At 37.6% G+C, this 18,482-nt stretch overlaps 1 protein-coding gene across 39 annotated transcripts in view; it reads left to right on the top strand.

Moving 5' to 3' along the window:
• The window catches only part of EPB41 (erythrocyte membrane protein band 4.1), a 203,213-nt gene that overhangs the window by 155,244 nt on the left and 29,487 nt on the right, over nt 1-18,482 (top strand). For 15 of the 39 annotated variants that reach the window (XM_067013420.1, XM_067013456.1, XM_067013427.1 and 12 more), the window contains one exon: nt 60-110. The exons of 8 other annotated variants lie outside the window; for them this stretch is intronic. In XM_067013420.1, the coding sequence (XP_066869521.1) occupies nt 60-110 (51 nt within the window). Of the gene's footprint in view, nt 1-59; nt 111-494; nt 1,416-1,442; nt 2,118-18,482 lie in introns of those variants that run through there. 16 more of the 39 variants (XM_067013432.1, XM_067013477.1, XM_067013447.1 and 13 more) reach the window with 5 other exon arrangements.

Here is an 18,482-nt window from a genome sequence, read left to right as displayed (position 1 = left end):
GACAGCATTGTTGTTGCATTGCAAGGCAACTGAATTTTATATAATTTGTGTATGACCAGGTGAAGAAAACCTCTGTCCTTCCCTCGGAAAGAAAGGTTGGTGGGCCAGAGGTAATGCTGCTGTTATGACTTGTGCTTCTCAATTAGAATTTGCTCTTGTCATGGCACTAAACAGATAATTCCCCCAGAACTGAACAGCAGCTGCTCAGTGATTTTTTTTTTCTTTTGGCTATACTAGTAAATTCACACTCACCGCCTTTTGACCTAACACATAACATTTTCGCTGCTGCATTTTGCAGCTTTCAATTTGCTTATTTTGGCGCATGGCTGGTTGAAAAACTGCATGAAGATATAAATATGTATTCGGAGAGAAAAACGAATTTAATTGTACCCTATTCTTTTTATGTTGTCTTTCTTCTCCCCCTTATTTTCTTTTAAAAATCATTATAATTTTGCATCCTTTCTTTTCCTTTTTTCCTTTTTTTTGCTGACCAGTCCCCTAGCTACTTTCTCCCTGATACGTATCACTTAGGGGTGTGCAAAGAACCAGTGCTGAACTTCCAAACAGATGAGAGAAGGCTGGCTCAACTAAGAGAACTTAGAGCCAAGTTTTTCCTTTCATAGAAAACATCTGTCTTGACTGGATGGTAGAGTACAGAAATTGCCAGGGGAGAAAAATTTCTCAATTGGACAATTGGAAAAAAATAATTTTCCTTAAAAGTATCAAAACCATTTGCTTAATGTATTGTATAAATCTTCACGATGGTCATTATTATTTTAAATCATGATTCTGAAGGGGGGAGGGAGTTTGTAATTGTTGAGATTTGTGGGAGTTTGGTTTATGGTTTGGGGGGTTTTTTTTCTGGTAGACCTTGGAGGCTCATATAAACTTTTATACTTCCGTTTTTCTTTTGCAGTCTTAGAAATGTATAGGATTAGGATTTTTATTCCCTTGAGCAAAAGCTAATTGCCATACTGAAGGAACTGTTGCAGTTTTCTAAGTCTGAAGAGATATGAGGATAACATTTTATATTCTGCCATTCTATTTGTAATAAAAGTAACTTTTCTGATGGCAAGAAGAATGCTTCATTATTGGCTTTGCCCAATTGATCTAAGAAAAACTGGCAGCACCAAAGCAATGAAAAATGACTGAAATTTGTGTGAATATCCTTAAAGGAGGAATAAATACTATAACTCAGGAAGTCCAGTGATTCCCTGAACTTTGAGGACTTCTACTCTTCATTCATTCATTCAGTTACCTATTGATTACCCAACTGTGTTATAGAAACTTTGCCAGTATAATTGCCAAAGTAAAGTAAAATACAGTGTCCAAAAGATCTTCCCAAATCCTTTGCACATCCCCAAGTATCATTTTTGAGCATTTTCCATCTGTCATTTTGTTCATCTTTCTCTGTCTTTCTTGATCTTCTACCGTGAAAGCAGACACAGGAACGTGCTCTGTTAGTGCAGGATGAAGAGAAAATTAAAAGGCAAGAGAGATCTACTGAAAGCGCCTTGCCCCAGCAAGAAAATGAAGAAATTCTTCCCAAGGTTTCTATTCCAATCCCTGAGGATCACAAGTTTCTCAAAAAGTGCCACCTCTACTCTAGTACTTTTTCATCTCCTCGTATTCCTTTCGTGATGTCTTTTCTCGTGGTTCTTGCATTGGCTGTCTGGTGGTTGGTCTTTCTGTGATCGGAAAACAGGGTGCTCATCTGAAATGTCAAGACTAAAACCACTGAACTTTGTTGTTCGCTTCTACTGTGTTATCTCCTGTGTGATGCCCTCTGATCTTGATAGTTCACTGTCCTCCTAGTGGAGAGCCTGTGATCATTTTTCTGTCAATAAAATGTTACTCTTTGTAGAATATATATCATGGGGTACAAAGGAGTAGCAATGCATTGCTCAAGCCAGTTTTCCTCACCAAAGTTTAACAAGTTTAGGCAAATCTGATTTAAGCATATGGCAGGTTGGTACTTTCCCCAAAAGCTTTAACTCTTTTATCATGCATGTTCTTATTGTTCACTGTTGCTATGTCCTTCTCTCCAGTGTTTCACAGAAAGCAGGATATCCTGTAGAAACATTTGATGGAATATTTTCCTAATCTTCGATAGTTATTTGTGGGGCATGGGCTCTGTAGTTTAAGAAAAAAAATTCAAGTTGCTAACCTTTCAAAAGCCTTAAAATGATACATTTTAATCTGTGAATCTATAACCACTCCCTTTTCTTGAGATATCAAACCAATATATACAAAGGCCTTTTTTGGAAAAGGGCTTTTGACTTCTGTGGCCTTCTTATGTGTATTTCTGAGACATACAGGGACAAACAACTTTATCCTGCTTGGTGTATAGTAGAGATCTGCAAAGGTCAGATGCATTTTTCGCAAGTATAATGTTGATGGTTTAAGGAAAATGGTGCTGGTGCCCTTTAGCCTCCAGCCAGGGCTGAATTTTCCAGACTACTCTGCCCATCTTTAAAAGTCCTGGAATAACAAATTTCTTTAAGGTCTGTACATAAACATACCCTTCTCTGAATTAAAATACTGTGTTACTTATTTATGAGTTAAGTAATTATATTGCTAGAAGCAATATTTAGCCATTATGATAAGCTTAAAATAGATATCGATATATTTTGTTTTTCTGATAGACTTTGGACTTGTTTATTCTTACATGTGTGTTGAAATCAACTGTTTTTCATTGATGGCCTTGTGAGCTAAGGTTCTGTCATGACAAATATGTGTCTTCTGTTTGCATGTTGATTTTTAAGACTTACCTGAAGTAAATATGCGTGTGCTCTTTCTTCACAACACAACTTGGATACCTAACCTGTTTTTTTTTTTTTCCCTCAGTATTAATGAACTCTTGCATGTAGCTTGCTTTTTATGGCACTTGAATGTACCAATATGGATGATTTGGTTAATGTTGTCTCAAATATTTGTTTTGAAATCTGAGTTCATAGTGTTATCAAACTGAGATTATTGCACTTTGCTTCTCAACACTTCCAGCTGATGTAACTTCTAAACAAGACTTTTTTTTTTTTGCGGTACGCGGACCTCTCACTGTTGTGGCCTCTCCCGTTGCGGAGCACAGGCTCCCGACGCGCAGGCTCAGCGGCCATGGCTCACGGGCCCAACCGCTCCGCGGCCTGTGGGATCTTCCTGGACCGGGGCACGAACCCGTGTCCCCTGCATCGGCAGGTGGATTCTCAACCACTGCGCCACCAGGGGAGCCCGACTTTTTGTTTTTAAGATGCCGGTGTCTTAGAACAAAAAAAGAGAACCCTAAAGCCAAGAAAGAATCTTTTGTCCTTTAACACCCACTATTATTATTCTATCTTCTCTGGAGACATGTAGAAAAATTCTCTGGTATTTCCTGAAAACTGCTAATCCGTTATTATAGGCTATCCAAAAAGATGGGAAAGAAGTGAGAAGCAGGTTAAAATTTAAAATCTGGTATGAGTATATCTTTCATGTCACAGGCTATGTCTGTTTATAAGAAATATTTTGTAATTAAGCATATTTATTGATTCACTCATAATAAGAAAAAAGAGACCTCAAATTAACCTGAAATATTGCAGAACCATTCTTTAACACAGAAAGTGATCATCATCAGTACTCCCCTTTATCTGTGAAATAGAGATATGAGAGCTTTCCTTGTGAAATAACAGAACTATGACATTGGTTAGATTCTTTTGAATTTTTTTTCAAGAAACTAAAAAGGAAATAATCTTAGGATTTTGTTGACACTTTTATAACTGTTTCAGATTATATTTCCAGTTTTCATCCATGTACATAGCATTTTATTATTATTGTAAATGTCCCCTTGAGTTTTGTTTTGCTATGTATTGGAGTTATTTCAAGTCCATTAGAAGTCTAGTGTAAGCCAACAATACTTTTCAGCAGGAGCCCTCAGAGGTCCTTACTGATGATCAAAGGAGAGTTCCTTTCTTCTGTTAATAGGGTGAGAATGGTTGAGAGGGGAAGGGCTGATACTTTGTATTGGACTAATAAGCTGGCCAATGCAGGCTCAAAAGATATGCCCATCACAGTTATCCGAGGAAAAATATTTTACACTGCTTCCAATATGTATAACATAAAGCTGTAAATAGTCTTGGTTTCCCTCTCACATCTCATTTCATTCTTGGTACCAGAGACATATCCAAATTACTGTGTGTTGGTTTTACCCTGGTTCAGCTTCTTAACAGTAGGTTGATGAGTGAAAAACAATTTGGACTAAAGGTATCAATACAGACCAGTAAAATGTCTGGGGTTTTTGCCTTGGTTTTGCTATTAGTCATTTCTAGGGTGACTGAGAAGTTCACTTAACTACTTGGTGCCCAGATTTCCACCTAGTAACGTAGAGACAAACCTACCTCATGAGAATGAATCTGTAACATGTTCCAGGAACCAGAAGCTCTGGTTGTCATTAAATTCTTGGTCTTTTGAGGACTGGAAATTAAAAAAAAAACACATTAACTTCCTGGATTTTTAAAAATAAAAGTAAGCAATTAAATAGCTGTGTTGATTTCCATCAATTCTGTATTGATATTTGACCAAACACTTAAAACTACCTAAGTTAAAAGTTCCTTGTACTCTTAAGAAATTCATCTTACCCATATGGTATTTTAGAGTGCACCATACTTGAAGGTAAATCCAGCCTCCATATTTTGGACCTATCTTTTAGCCATATTCTTATGCTAATGCAAGGATTATGAAGGAGATTCAGTTTGCATGGGTCAATTCTACTACTTGTTTATATCTTTGGTAAAAATTTTGAAGGGAGAAGATACTGACTCTGTTGACTAACATGAGGCTAGTGATTATCTGTGGACTAGATTTCATTGCCATCCTAGATCCTAGTACATTTCTTTCTATTAAATATTATTATAAGTTTTACTCTGAAATTTCTGTGGATATAAGCCAATTCACTTCTTCCTACATACCTAAGTCACTACTGTAATATTTCCTATAGAAGAGCATATAAGACATCCTATGCATTAGAGGTTTGGTTATTTTTTGAAGGCATTACCAATCAAAATTTATATTTAGGCTTTACCTAGTGATCATGTATTTACAAAAGGAAGACAGAAAATTCAAAAATAATATGAGACACTTTCTCATTGTTGCTTTTTTCTTGCCAAGAGTATTGAGCATAGTAAAGATATATAGAACTTTTCTACCAAGTTTCCTTCTCTTTTGTTCGTCTTCATAGAAATGATAAAATCCCACTTTTTTACATTCTCTATCACATTGCGGAAGACTATTATATTGTTTCTATTACACATAGAAGTTTTGCTTTTTTTCACTGCACTCAGATGAGCCCTGTTGCTTGTAATTTTGGTAGTAGAAATGGAGACAACTCCTTATTCTTATCTGTGGGATAACTCCATCTGCCTCCTCTACACTGTAGGGAATAGTATCAGTAAGCCTGGCTCATTTCTGCTGCTGTTATCCCTCATGCCCTTGGATCTCCTTTTTACTGCATCAGAACATGATGCAAAAAGAAACATGTTGGTGTGGACCTTAAGAATGGACACCTGAAACGGTTAAGAAGTTGTTGTTAAAGTAAGAAAGCCATATAAAGTTAGGCTGGAACAGGAAGAGGGGTAGCTCTGATCAGCAATTACAAATTCATGGAGTATTTCATTTTGTAAACAAAATTCCTTTCATACTAGAACTTGAAAAATAAAGAGAAGAGAAAGTAGAGTAATTTATTACTCCCACAGATCAGCAATAAAGGCTGAAAGCTAAATAACTTTAATAATAGCCTAACCAAATGTACAGATGACAGATTGTTGAGGAAACATCTACGTTAGGAATGCTTTTCTAATCGTTTGTGATTGATACTAGAGTGTAGCCCTCCCCTTTATCATAGTCAAAATCCTTCTTGGGGTAAATAACAGAATAAATCTAATCTTAAAGATTAAAGGAGGTGGGAAGGCATAGAGTCCCAACTATCTTTTCAGGTTCCCCCAAATCAATAAAGGATGCAGTTTAATTCTGTCTCTTTAAAGAAGAGTCTCCATATGTATAGAATCCTATCTCAACAAAACACAGAGAATAAGAATTAAAGGAAAAACATGGTTACTGCTATCCATTCTTTATTCATTGCTCTCTAGGGCAATCAATGTATTGAAGGGATGGGTTGCAAAGAGGCAGCATTATCAGAATTTTAGGATTGGATAGGCCCCCAATCCAACTCCTCTCCCCTCCAATGCTTGATTCTTCTGTACAGTATCATTTAGAGATTCAGACACCAAGTGGTCTCCCAGCCTGTGATTAAACATCTCCCAAGATATAGCACATTATGTCTTTCGACATCCCAGATTTTTAGATATTAATCATTCATGTATTAAGTCAAAGTCTGTTTCCCTGTAGCTTTCACTTCTAGGTTCTAAATGGAGGCATTCTGAAGAATTTTCTATCTTCCACATTATAAGGTCTTCACCATAGTTAAAAGTAACTCTCACGTTGCAATTAGTCACAGTTCTTGCCCTCAGATAACTTACTATCTGATATCCAGTTCTGTCCCAGTCTTCCTCCTAGCATGTTATCCTTCTGCTTTCTTCCTTTCTTTTTCTAGCTTTTCTTGTTTTATCAGCTCTTTTTCTTTCTGGCTCCGTTGCCCATTGGTTGCTTCCCTATGGTTTATTTATTCAGTTTTATGTCCCTTCCCAATGACTTGCCCTCTCTAAAAGAACATTTTGGAATTCCTGGAAATCCTAGCTGCTTCATAGATCACGCAGGCACTTGGGGCTTTTTGTTTGTTTTTTGGATAAAGGAGTTGGGGGAAGGGGTGGGATAGTTTTGTAGCTTTGGAAACTTCTTGTAGCCCAGAATCTGTTGACAAGATTGTATTGCCATTATATCCTGAAGCAGCATACCACCAGAGCCTGCATTCAAAGTTTGCTTGCCTTCTCTGACAGCCTGGCTAACCTTTACATCCTCTATAATAGCCCCCACATGATTTGATTTATACCACTTTGATGTGATACAGTGATGGAAACTTACTTTCTGTTTAACATTCTGATTTTGACTTAGAGCCCCACTAGGAAAAGTGATATTAAAAATTTGAAACATTAATCCATCTCTTTTAGTTTTGCCTGTCTCCTCAAAACTGTGAAATTCTCAGAGGTATGAAGCCTTGTTTTCTCTATCTTTGTTTGCCAAAGATACCTTTGTATCTCAGATATATAATGAATAATTAATATTTGTTAAATTGAATTAAATAATTAGTAACATGGTAACGGATAAAGTCTAACTTTTCACTTAGAATCTCTTGTATTAGGACACAAGTTTGTGCCAAAGTAATCACCCCATGCCCAAACAGTACATGCAGGTAGCCCAAAAAACCCATATACGGCCCGGAAGCCACTGTCTCTCCTATTAATCTTGTAGTATGGTCCTTGGTTTATTCAAAGAATCTACGTATACTTCTATGATAGGTGTCAGTCTCTCTTGTTAATGTCTTGTAATTTGATTCAATTAAAAGCTCTTATCCATTTACCACAGTAATAATCAACTATTTTCACTATAGAATATATTATCGAGACCAGGGTACTTGTTTATATGTGTAAATACATCTTGGAGCGTGATATTATGAAGAGAACCCGTTATTTGACATTTTGCATTTATCTAAAATACATTTCAGAGAACAGTTTGATACATTTGTCTTGTGTTTTATATGATATAAAAACACCAAATGTATCAAACTCTTGTGGTATCAAGAGTTTTGTATGTCAGATAGACCAGGGGTTGACAAACTTTTTCTGTAAAGGACCAGATAATAACTATTTTAGGCTTTGCAGTCCATATAGTCTCTGTCAAAAGTACTCAACGTTTCCATTGTAGGGTGAAAGCAGCATTGACAATAAATAAACAAAGAAACATGAATATGTTCCAGTGAAACTTTATTTGTGGACACTGAAATCTGAGTTTCATATAATTTGTATGTGTCACTAAATATTTTTCTATTTCTTTCCCAACCATTTAAAAATGTAAAACCATTCTTAGCTCATAGCCATACAGAAGCAAGGAAAGGGCTGGATTTGGCTGCTGGCTGTAGGCTGCTGTCCCCTGACATAGGTCTAGAGAGACAGAGAACTGATCAGTTGGATTTTCTGCCTTTGTACTGTTTCGAAGAGTTGTAGTCACAATCTTACGTCTTCATTCAGTGTTGAAGTATTTTTGGTCTTGTTTATGATTAGAAATGGAAAACAAAAGACAAGGCACTCATTCCTATTTATCTGGCAGCCAGGGTACACCTGAACGATAATCTAAAATATCTTTACCACCACAACATGCTTGCCTCTGTCAGTTTCCAAGTTGTTCTGTCATAACTGTGCTCTTAACATGTTCAGCGACAAATCCAGCTAACCCCTTTGTTCTTTTTGGTTTTTAAGGGTCTGCCTCTATCTCCCCCTAAGGAATAAAGAAACAATTCCCAAATTCACCTTCTCTTTAGCCGGGTTTTAGAGATATCTAATGAACATGGTAAAGAAAGTGAAATGATTTTCACTCTAAATTTTTGGTACACCATAGTGTATAAATTTAAGGTTGGGTATCTAAGGGAAACATTTTAGAAGGGTTCCTCTTTCAAAATAAAGATTTCTCTGAGAGGAGTTCCCTACTTCAGGGCTGATTTGGGCAGTATTTACCAAGTCAGAATAAAATAAAGTTATATACTTTCGGAGGTGTCTTTGCTCCCTAATTGACTGGTTGTGTTCTGAAGGATTCCTTGATCTGTAATTAGCTTTGGGAGGTGCTTTCTAACACGTTCATTCCAAAATCTATGTTCCTTTCCCCCTGGTCCAGGATCCTTTAGCTATGATACACGGTTGAATAAATTGTTTATCCATTAGCAGTTGAGCAAGATATTTAAGCCTAAAGAAATCTGCTAAGAACTTCTCTTTTTGGAACATTTTCTTTGATATTTTTCTCATGTTATTTGCTTTGTTAATATGTAAAATTATTACGAATAAATCTTATTGCAAATCTGGTTCTGGTTGCTACTAATCATTAAGGAAATGAGTCAGTAATGCTGCACAGAGACAGACCCACTACCAAAAAAGGGGGGAAGGAACCTCTGCTTCAGCAGATCAGCAAGAGATACTGTCAGCCAGTCCTTCTAGAAAAATTCTCTTGTTTTTCCCATATTTTCACTCTTCTGTGTGGCCCAGTAAATGTCTTATGCTCAGTCCTAAAACAGAGATAACTTATTCACATGCGTTCACTTCTGAGAATATTAATGTTTTAAATCAGCTTTGGAACTATTTGACTTATTTATACGAAGTTTTAAAAATAATTTTTTTCTAACCCACTTAATCAGTCACTACAACACATGTAATTGTCACATCTGTAGAAGCATTTTTAATATGCTGAATTTGTTTTTTTTTTAAAAAAAAAAGAAGCACTCTACAAATTTGTAGTTATTAATGCCTCTCTGATCATATTGAAGAGTGAGGATGGAGTGGGTGTGGATATGCAGGCTTGAGGAGAGCTGCTCCTATAATGTGGAATTAACAGAAGGTCCACTGCTTAATCTCTTACTTCACCTTGGTGAACCTTATCTCTTATGTTACTCTCACAGTTCTAGATTCTATTGTATCATCCAGGTGATTACTTAAAACCAACACTCCACATTTTGAAGTGGTCTGTTTACTAGCACAAAGTATGTACCTTGTTGCCATGTCTGAGTAAGACAAAATTTTGTAGTGTTTCTCCAAAGTCACATTCCTTTTAGGAATTTATTGAAAATGTTAACATGGAAAGCCATTTCACTATTATAGGATTTTTTGGGAAGAGAAGACACAGCTAATTAATATCTAGTCATCGTTTTCTGTTGTATATAGTCCTGTGGAATCAAGGTGCTATTTTCTAGATATCAAATTGGGGTATAATATTTTCCTTAAGTGCTTATTATGGCTTTAATCATTTTTGGAATTGGGACTTCTGAGAAATCCTGCCAAGTGTATTTAATTGTGTTCCATACTAAACGATCAGAGTTTTTGTGCTGGTTCAGCTCAACCCTTCTTAGTGTAATGAAATAAACTTGACTGGTCATGTCTGGTCTCCTAGACATGTTTAGTATAACCTTTCATATATGCTCAATCACTTTGATTTCTATAGCTCTATTCAGGTTTGAGAACACTCATTTGATCTGTGGAGTCCTTGCTGGTGAGTGCAGTGTTAAGGCAAAATTTTCTATTATTTAATAGTTAAAATTTTGCATCAGGCACTGATTTTACAGATGTTTGCTTTTACCTTCACCTATTCTGGGGATAATCTAATAACAGCACTATTTAGGAAATGATGAAAAATATGTTTGAAGGATAATTGTCATTGGCAAATTCCATTTGCTGGCATTTGTAAAAGGCTGCATTATAGAACGATTTTGATTTTCCTACAATAGGCAGTTTTACCAACCATAATTTAATAAAGGCCAGCCTCTTCCTAAGTAAACTCCTTCATCCAGATGTAATTTTTATATGCCAGAGAATAGCAATGGACAGTGAAAATGACTCAAGTTTTGTGGAGAAGCTAGTGATCACTAGAAGGGTGTACTTCTAGCCAGGGACCAGTAGCATACCAACTTTATTTAAAAAAAAAAAAAAAAAAAAAGTAGGGGAAGATATAGCCAAGAGAGAAAATTTAGACTGAAGAGAAATGTATTGCATGATTAAGAATGACACATTACAGAGGAAAGATAAAATTTTTAAATCGTCTTTTGCTAGCCACGTGGTTACTCTGTTGTTAGTTTATCCCCATCCTGAGCATTTGTGATTCTAATGTCCTTTTCTAAACTGCCAGTTGGCCTGAGGTTTCCACCGAAAGTGTATCAAAACTATTATTTATGAAGGTTTTGGGGGTGGAGGGGTGAGGGGATATTTTTCTTTTTGGTAATTTTTGTTCTCCTTTCTTCCTTTGTTTCCTTTTTCGGCTGATGAATGGGCTACTGCTGCTTGACCTGTCATCTTTATGTGCTGTTTACACATGGCTTTTTACAAAAGAAGCCATTACCACATCTGATTTATCTCTTATTGCAAGTGCCCCTTTAAAAGCATTTGTTTTAACTTAACAAATTAAAAAACAACAAAAAGTCACCAGGTTAACGTTATTTTATAACCAAGGGAAACACCGATATTATTAATTTTTCAAAATAGGAATAAGATTACAAATATCGATAATATACTAAATGTATAAAGACATGTGTTTCGTTTTATAGAGCTTTTTCCCAAGGCACTTAAAGCCATTCTTTGCTGAGACATAAACTTGCCATGTTTTGTTAGAGAGAAGTATGTGGAAACAAAGCACTCGCAATTAACAGATCTTATCAGGATTGGAGTCTACTACATTTTTTAGTTTGCATGTTGCAGACCATTTGGGGGTATTATTTAAATACATCTTGATAATTTAAGTGACTGTAATATTTATTGTTTACTTTAGTTAAGAACCAGGAGCTGGACTCTTCTGATGGGTATCTTCCTTCTGTGCTTAGCAAGATAACCTCGATTCCTGCTGGTTGTGTGGGCATTTGCAGTACAAAGCATTTCTTACGGGGTTTGCAAAGCAAGGGTAATGTGCTCTGTGGGTGTATGTGTGTGTGCACACCCCTCCCCCTTAATCCCACTGACACCTTCTGCTCACTCCTTTCTTCTTATCAAAATTTATTTTTTTAATCAAAACTTATTTTTTAAATTATATAAGCCTAACGAATCCCCAAACCCCCGTTTTTCCTGACATACAGAAACACTGATAAAAGTTTAATGTATTAACCTTCCCTGAGGTATTTGCATTTCAATAGGCCACAGAGTCATTGCAAAGATGACGGTGACATTACAGAGTTGATCATGTCGTTAAGCAGTATTTCCAAGGCTAGTCCTAACAGTTTACTTGATTGAATGGAAAAATAGAATGAAGAGAATGTGAAAACCAATGGTAGTTTAATAGATGTGGTGGATTTAGGTTCCATTGGGTAAAGTGACTATAGAGATAGTATGCTAAATCTCAGAGTCTGTTTTTACAGAAAATTTAGGAATTTCTGGAAGCAGAATCTGTGGGTCGTAGCATAAAAAGATATGCTTTGGGCTTAGAAACAGCAATAAATCTATTAAGCTTTAAAATGATTGTAAATTTTGTGACTAATCAGAAATATTCTCAAAACTATTAAAAATGGCCTATCCAGTGTTCTTTTTTTTTTTTTTTTTTTTTTTTAGCGATACGCGGGCCTCTCACTGTTGTGGCCTCTCCCGTTGCGGAGCACAGGCTCCGGACGCGCAGGCTCAGCGGCCATGGCTCACGGGCCCAGCCGCTCCGCGGCATGTGGGATCTTCCCGGACCGGGGCACGAACCCGTGTTCCCTGCATCGGCAGGCGGATTCTCAACCACTGCGCCACCAGGGAAGCCCTATCCAGTGTTCTTCATGAGAATCTTGGCTCAGGAATAATTAAATATCCTCATAGTGTATCAATTTTAGTTCTTATCTTCCATCACAGTTTTTTTCTAAGTTCTACCTGGTGATGTCCTCTAAAATATAGTGAGAACCTGGCTCAGAACATGCTAAGCTGAAAGACCAGCCTTAGTTAAATCCATAGGGTTAGCTAATTTTTTAAGTGAGAGAACTGGAGTTAAATCCAGGTCTTTGATGTTTCAGTCCAGTGATATTCTGTTATGACACAGGTATATCCTAAGTCACTTAGTCCCCAAGTGAAGATGTGATGAAAGTTACAGAAAGTGAATTAAGGAGAGGGTTGGAATTTGTGAGGCTCTAATGACTTATAAAACTAGGTATTAACAGTGGTGCTCTAAGATCCCCATACCACTAATGAGTTGATTTATTAATACTGGACTGCCCTTAACTTGCCTTAAATCCCTCAGGTTGTTTCACAGAATGTCCCAGAACCTGAAATAGGATCTTTCAGTCAGTAGGAACCAGAAGATGGGAATAAGAAATGAGGTCTGTCCTATTGTTGAGACAGAGAGTCTCAGGACTTTTGTTTGGCCTTGGGGATAATCTGGTTCCTGGTTTAAAAATCATTCAATAAAAAGAATTGAATTTTCTAGAAGAAAATAGTTGTTTCCTTTACATATTTATTGGAGATATTTAAATAGATCAATAGGGCTTCCCTGGTGGCGCAGTGGATGAGAATCCGCCTGCCGATGCAGGAGACACGGGTTCGTGCCCTGGTCCGGGAAGATCCCACATGCCGCGGAGCAACTAAGCCCGTGAGCCATGGCCGCTAGGCCTGCGCGTCCGGAGCCTGTGCTCCGCAACGGGAGAGGCCACAACAGTGAGAGGCCCGCATACCGCAAAAATAAATAAATAAATAAATAAATAGATCAATAGTTCAAATTCCCATTAATTAAATCAAACCTCAAATACCAGGTCTGAGGAAAATTAGATTGGTGTCCAAAAGCAAACAAACCAAAAACACCTCGTCATCAAACCAAATGACATTTTATAATTCTAATAATTATTTGTTCTTCATCAGAGAAAGTATTTTTGGTTTTCTGTGCTCGGGCCTCTAAGTATATTTATGTAAAAGTGAAACTCTTGCTGATTTGGAAGGGAATGTTTGAGACTATTTAAGATGGCGCTGGTAAAGTGCGTTAAGACAGGATATTTATGTAATTTAGTGAGAGAATTTGTATGTTGGTCTGGCCAAACTAAGAAAATTATTTTGCAATAATCATTTGTGTTTCCTGCTTCTCAATTTAGTCATTTTGATAAAATAAAATGTCACCTTAGCATGTTAATTGCCCTTCTCTTAAAATTTGTCTTATATAATTTCAGCAAGTAAGAAAACCCATATTTATTAATTTGTCTATAATGTCTGTTTAAACATGCATATATATATATATGATAAAATTTTCACAGGTATTCTAAAAATAGATCTTTGAAAATACTGAGTAGAATATGAAGGAAAATGATTTTTCTGAAAACTTAATATTAAATATGTATTGATTCCAAGACTCTCATTAGAAGTTAGCTTTGTAACTGATATCACTGTATTTTCTTCCTTCTTTTAAAATTGTTCTTTCAGCTATCTAATTCTGCTAATGGTGGACTCAGTAACATTGTTGACTGGCTTATTTCAGTGTCTAGTGTAATGTTATAATACCTGAGAGGCACAAAACATAACAAGACACTGTAATTAAGCTTACTGACCAGCTCTGATAAAAGTTTGCTTTCTCCCCAGGGTTCCACCATTGCCCAACCACCACACAGCCCTGAGTTTATTATGCAGATATATTTAACTGCTATCTGTACATATCATTGTTAATACCTTCATTCAGCTAAATCTAAGTACCCTGGAAAATGGATCACTGCCTTCTTTTATTTATCTCAAAAGCACCTAAAAGAGGATTCTCTTCTGAGGTGGCAATTAAACAGCTATTTATTGAATTTGGTCATTTCATTCTGCTGTTTTATACTTAATTTCAGTAAAAGAAGGTCTCAACCTGAGGTATAGGGCACTCAGCCAAAACAAAAACAAACAAACAAAAAACCACACACATGTGAGAAATATAAAGCATTCTGATGTGAAGTATGATAGTGTTTATCTATAGTCTATATCACTAACCTAGAGTTAATGTTCAAATCAGGTCTTGGATGCTTTAATATTTTATATTCCCAGTTGCTATCATGACTTTGGCAAGAGAGTGATAATTTTCCTTAAGTGTCTTTACTGTTTCAGAAGCAGATGTCTAATAAGAAGTTCACAGAAACTCTGTGACAACTCACAGATACAACCGTATTTTTAGTCATATTCCTGAGAATATCCCTGCCATTTCTAGATCAGAAAGCATTAAGCAAAATGTAATGAAGCTACACCTTACATTTGAGCTATTTCTTCTCCACTCAGATTATCCATCATCCTTGACTTTGACTTTCAAAATCCACTCACTAAATTACTACAGTTTTATATTATATTCTCCATATAAAAGAGAATTTTTATACTATTTACCAGTTACTGACATTTCTTATCATTCTTTCCATTAACTACTTTTTCATTTAGGAAACCATTAAGGTTTATTATTAACTGTTTTCAAAGGCTTGGAGGATATTAAGGATTTATCAGCATTTCCTTCATAAATTGTTTACCAGACTCTTTGGGTTTTACAGATCACTTCATTATGAAACCAGTGTAAAAGCCTGCATAAGAAAAATTATTTAATAGCATTTTTATTACAAAGGTAATGCATATTTATTTTAAAAAGGGGAAATAGGGCTTCCCTGGTGGCACAGTGGTTGAGAGTCCGCCTGCCGATGCAGAGGACGCGGGTTCGTGCCCCGGTCCGGGAAGATCCCACATGCCGCGGAGAGGCTGGGCCCATGAGCCATGGCTACTGAGCCTGTGCGTCCGGAGCCTGTGCTCCGCAACGGGAGAGGCCACAGCAGTGAGAGGCCCGCGTACCGCAAAAAAAATAAATAAAAAATAAAAGGGGGAAATACAGAAAAACACAAAGAAAGAAATTAAATTATTTACAATCCTACCCCTACTGATATTTTATTTTTTTTGTTTGTTTGTTTTTGGTTTTTTTTGCGGTATGCGGGCCTCTCACTGTTGTGGCCTCTCCCATTGCGGAGCGCAGGCTCCGGATGCGCAGGCTCAGCGGCCATGGCTCACGGGCCCAGCCGCTCTGCGGCGTGTGGGATCCTCCCGGACCGGGGCACGAACCCGTGTCGCCTGCATTGGCAGGCGGACTCTCAACCACTGTGCCACCAGGGAAGCACCCTACTGATATTTTAGTATACCTTGACATCTTTTTCATGTATATAATTACACACATTGGAAAATATAATTCTTAAATTGGTAAGAAATAAAACATAGCATATTATTAAGAGGGGGATTTCGTCTTTGAAGTTAGCATTTTTGCCTCTTCCCTTATTCCAACAATCTAATCATGGTCCTGAAATGAAAGTATGTCCCTGAAATCATATGACAAGGTTGGCAGGGAAAGAGCTGCTGTTCTTCATTTGGTCCTTAACTACCTACCCAGGATTTTAATGTATAGGAAGATAAAATGAGACAATAGCAGGTTCCTTTTCTTTTTTTTTTTTTTTTTTTTAACAGAGAAAGGAATTGTTTTCCTATTGCCATCTAAAGGTAAAATTGGACGTCATTAAGCAAGGAACAAGGACAAAATGTGTGCGGGGAAAATTACCACATAGGCCCTCCAGAAAAATCTTATATGGCTCTTGCTTATGTAGCAAAATTTTAGAAATATTTTCAGGATTTATTTTCATTGTGTTGCTTATAGGATAAGAGAGTCTTGTCAGTATAACTGTACTTCTCTCAATAGTCTCTTCAAATATATAAATCCCTTCCTTCAAAAATAACCTAAAATGAAAGACTCTGGATTGCATTTAATGGAGTAGCAGCAAAATACCTATAAAACACGCATATCCTGCTCTTAATATCTGTAATCCCTAAGTCAAGGGAGAGGTTATTTATAACTCACAAAGTCACATACATACTCAGGGTCTGATGATCCTGTGACATAATCCGTTTGAATAAGTCATTTTCAAGAGAAAGCCTTTAGGGAAAAATAAAAAAAATCTCTTGATTTCTGAATTATCATGCTTAGCAGGAACCATTGACTTTTTAAGTAAAATTGAGAATTTTCAATCAACTAATGTTCCTGCTCACTTAAATATTGGTCTAACATTCTTCCTTCTCATATTCTTTTATTAAATAATTAACTAATTAATTAATTTTTGGCTGCCTTGGGTCTTCGTTGCTGAGCACAGGCTTTCTCTAGTTGTGGCGAGTGGGGGCTACACTTTTGTTGCGGTGCGTGGGCTTCTCATTGCAGTGGCTTCTCTTTGTTGCAGAGCATGGGCCCTAGAGTGTGCGGGCTTCAGTAGTTGTGGCACACGAGCTCGGTAGTTGTGGCTACGGGCTCTAGAGCACAGACTCAGTAGTTGTGGCGCATGGGCTTAGTTGTTCTGTGGCATGTGGGATCTTCCCAGACCAGGGATCGAACCCGTGTCCCCTGAATTGGCAGGCAGATTCTTAACCACTATGCCACCAGGGAAGTCCCCCTACTCATATTCTTGAAACCAACTAGACAGCCTTGTGGTACTTTATACAGGCAACTGGTCTTTCTATTGTAGCATCCTTCTTATAGATCCTGCATCAGGCCAGACAAGCAACACATCAGATCTCAATTTTATCTGTCACTGTGGGTGGTGCAGATGCAGTCATATATTTATTCATATCCTTGAGAAGATCCCTGTAAATTTTCCAGGCCAATTTGGTATATGCAGCTGTGCAGAATCTTATATAATCCAGTGCTCCATGCTGATGGTCATAGCCAAAGGCACAGCACTGTCAGTTAAAATTCCTCACTCATGTTAGATGCCAAATTGTGAGTGTCTTATGTCATGGGGATTTTAGATCTTCTTTATGACCCAATCTTTTCTTCTGGCTTTCCAGCCTTCTCATTATATTTCAAAGTATGGTGTCGGCCACTAAAACCAGACTCTGCTAAGAGGACTTTGGACAACTTTGTGCTTCCCTAAAGAATAGTCAGGTTTAGTGTATATTCTTTTGAACATAATAGGACATGTCCTTTGGGCCTACTTGAGATACTTTCCGTTGCCATGGGAAGAAATGGGCTTTAGAATCAAACACTGACCTTAGTTTAAACCCTGATTCCATCACTTCCTAGGTCTGACTTGCTTACCCTCTCCATTTCTTCATCTATAAAATAGAGATAGTGACTACCTCATAGTGAGGTTGTGAAAAATTAAATGAGAAAACATGTTAGAGTGACTGTCACACGGTGAACATGCAATAATATTAGTTTTCCTTCTATTTTACTGATGTAGGAGATAGAATGCTGGACCAGAATGCTGGTCTGGTCAAGTGGGCCACTTATATTCTTTGTAAACAAGCCTTTTCAGGTTTTTTTTTTTTTTTTTTTTTTTTTTTTTTTTTTGTGAAAGAGCATGTGTTTTTTAAAAGTTAATTAATTTAATTAATTATTTTTTAATTTTTGGCTGCCTTGGGTCTTCATTGATGTGTGCAGGCTTTCCTCTAGTTGCGGCGAGCGGGGGCTAACTCTTCATTGCGGTGTGTGGGCTTCTCATGGGCTCTAGGCGCGCAGGCTTCAGTAGTTGTGGCACGCGGGCTCAGTAGTTGTGGCTCACAGACTCTAGAGCGCAGGCTCAGTTGTTGTGGCGCACGGGCTTAGTTGCTCTGCAGCATGTGGGATCTTCCCGTACCAGGGCTCGAACCCCTGTCCCCTACATTGGCAGGTGGATTCTTAACCAGTGCGCCACCAGGGAAGTCCCAAGCCTTTTCAGTTTTTTAGTTTTTTTTACGCGGGCCTCTCGCTGTTGTGGCCTCTCCCGTTGCGGAGCACAGGCTCCGGACGCGCAGGCTCAGCGGCCATGGCTCACGGGCCCAGCCGCTCCGCAGCATGCGGGATCCTCCCGGACCGGGGCACGAACCGCGTCCCCTGCATCAGCAGGCGGA

The sequence above is a fragment of the Kogia breviceps genome, chromosome 1 (assembly GCF_026419965.1).
Source record: "Kogia breviceps isolate mKogBre1 chromosome 1, mKogBre1 haplotype 1, whole genome shotgun sequence".
NCBI classification, from domain to species: domain Eukaryota; kingdom Metazoa; phylum Chordata; class Mammalia; order Artiodactyla; family Physeteridae; genus Kogia; species Kogia breviceps.
This window is presented reverse-complemented; position numbering and strand designations above follow the sequence as displayed.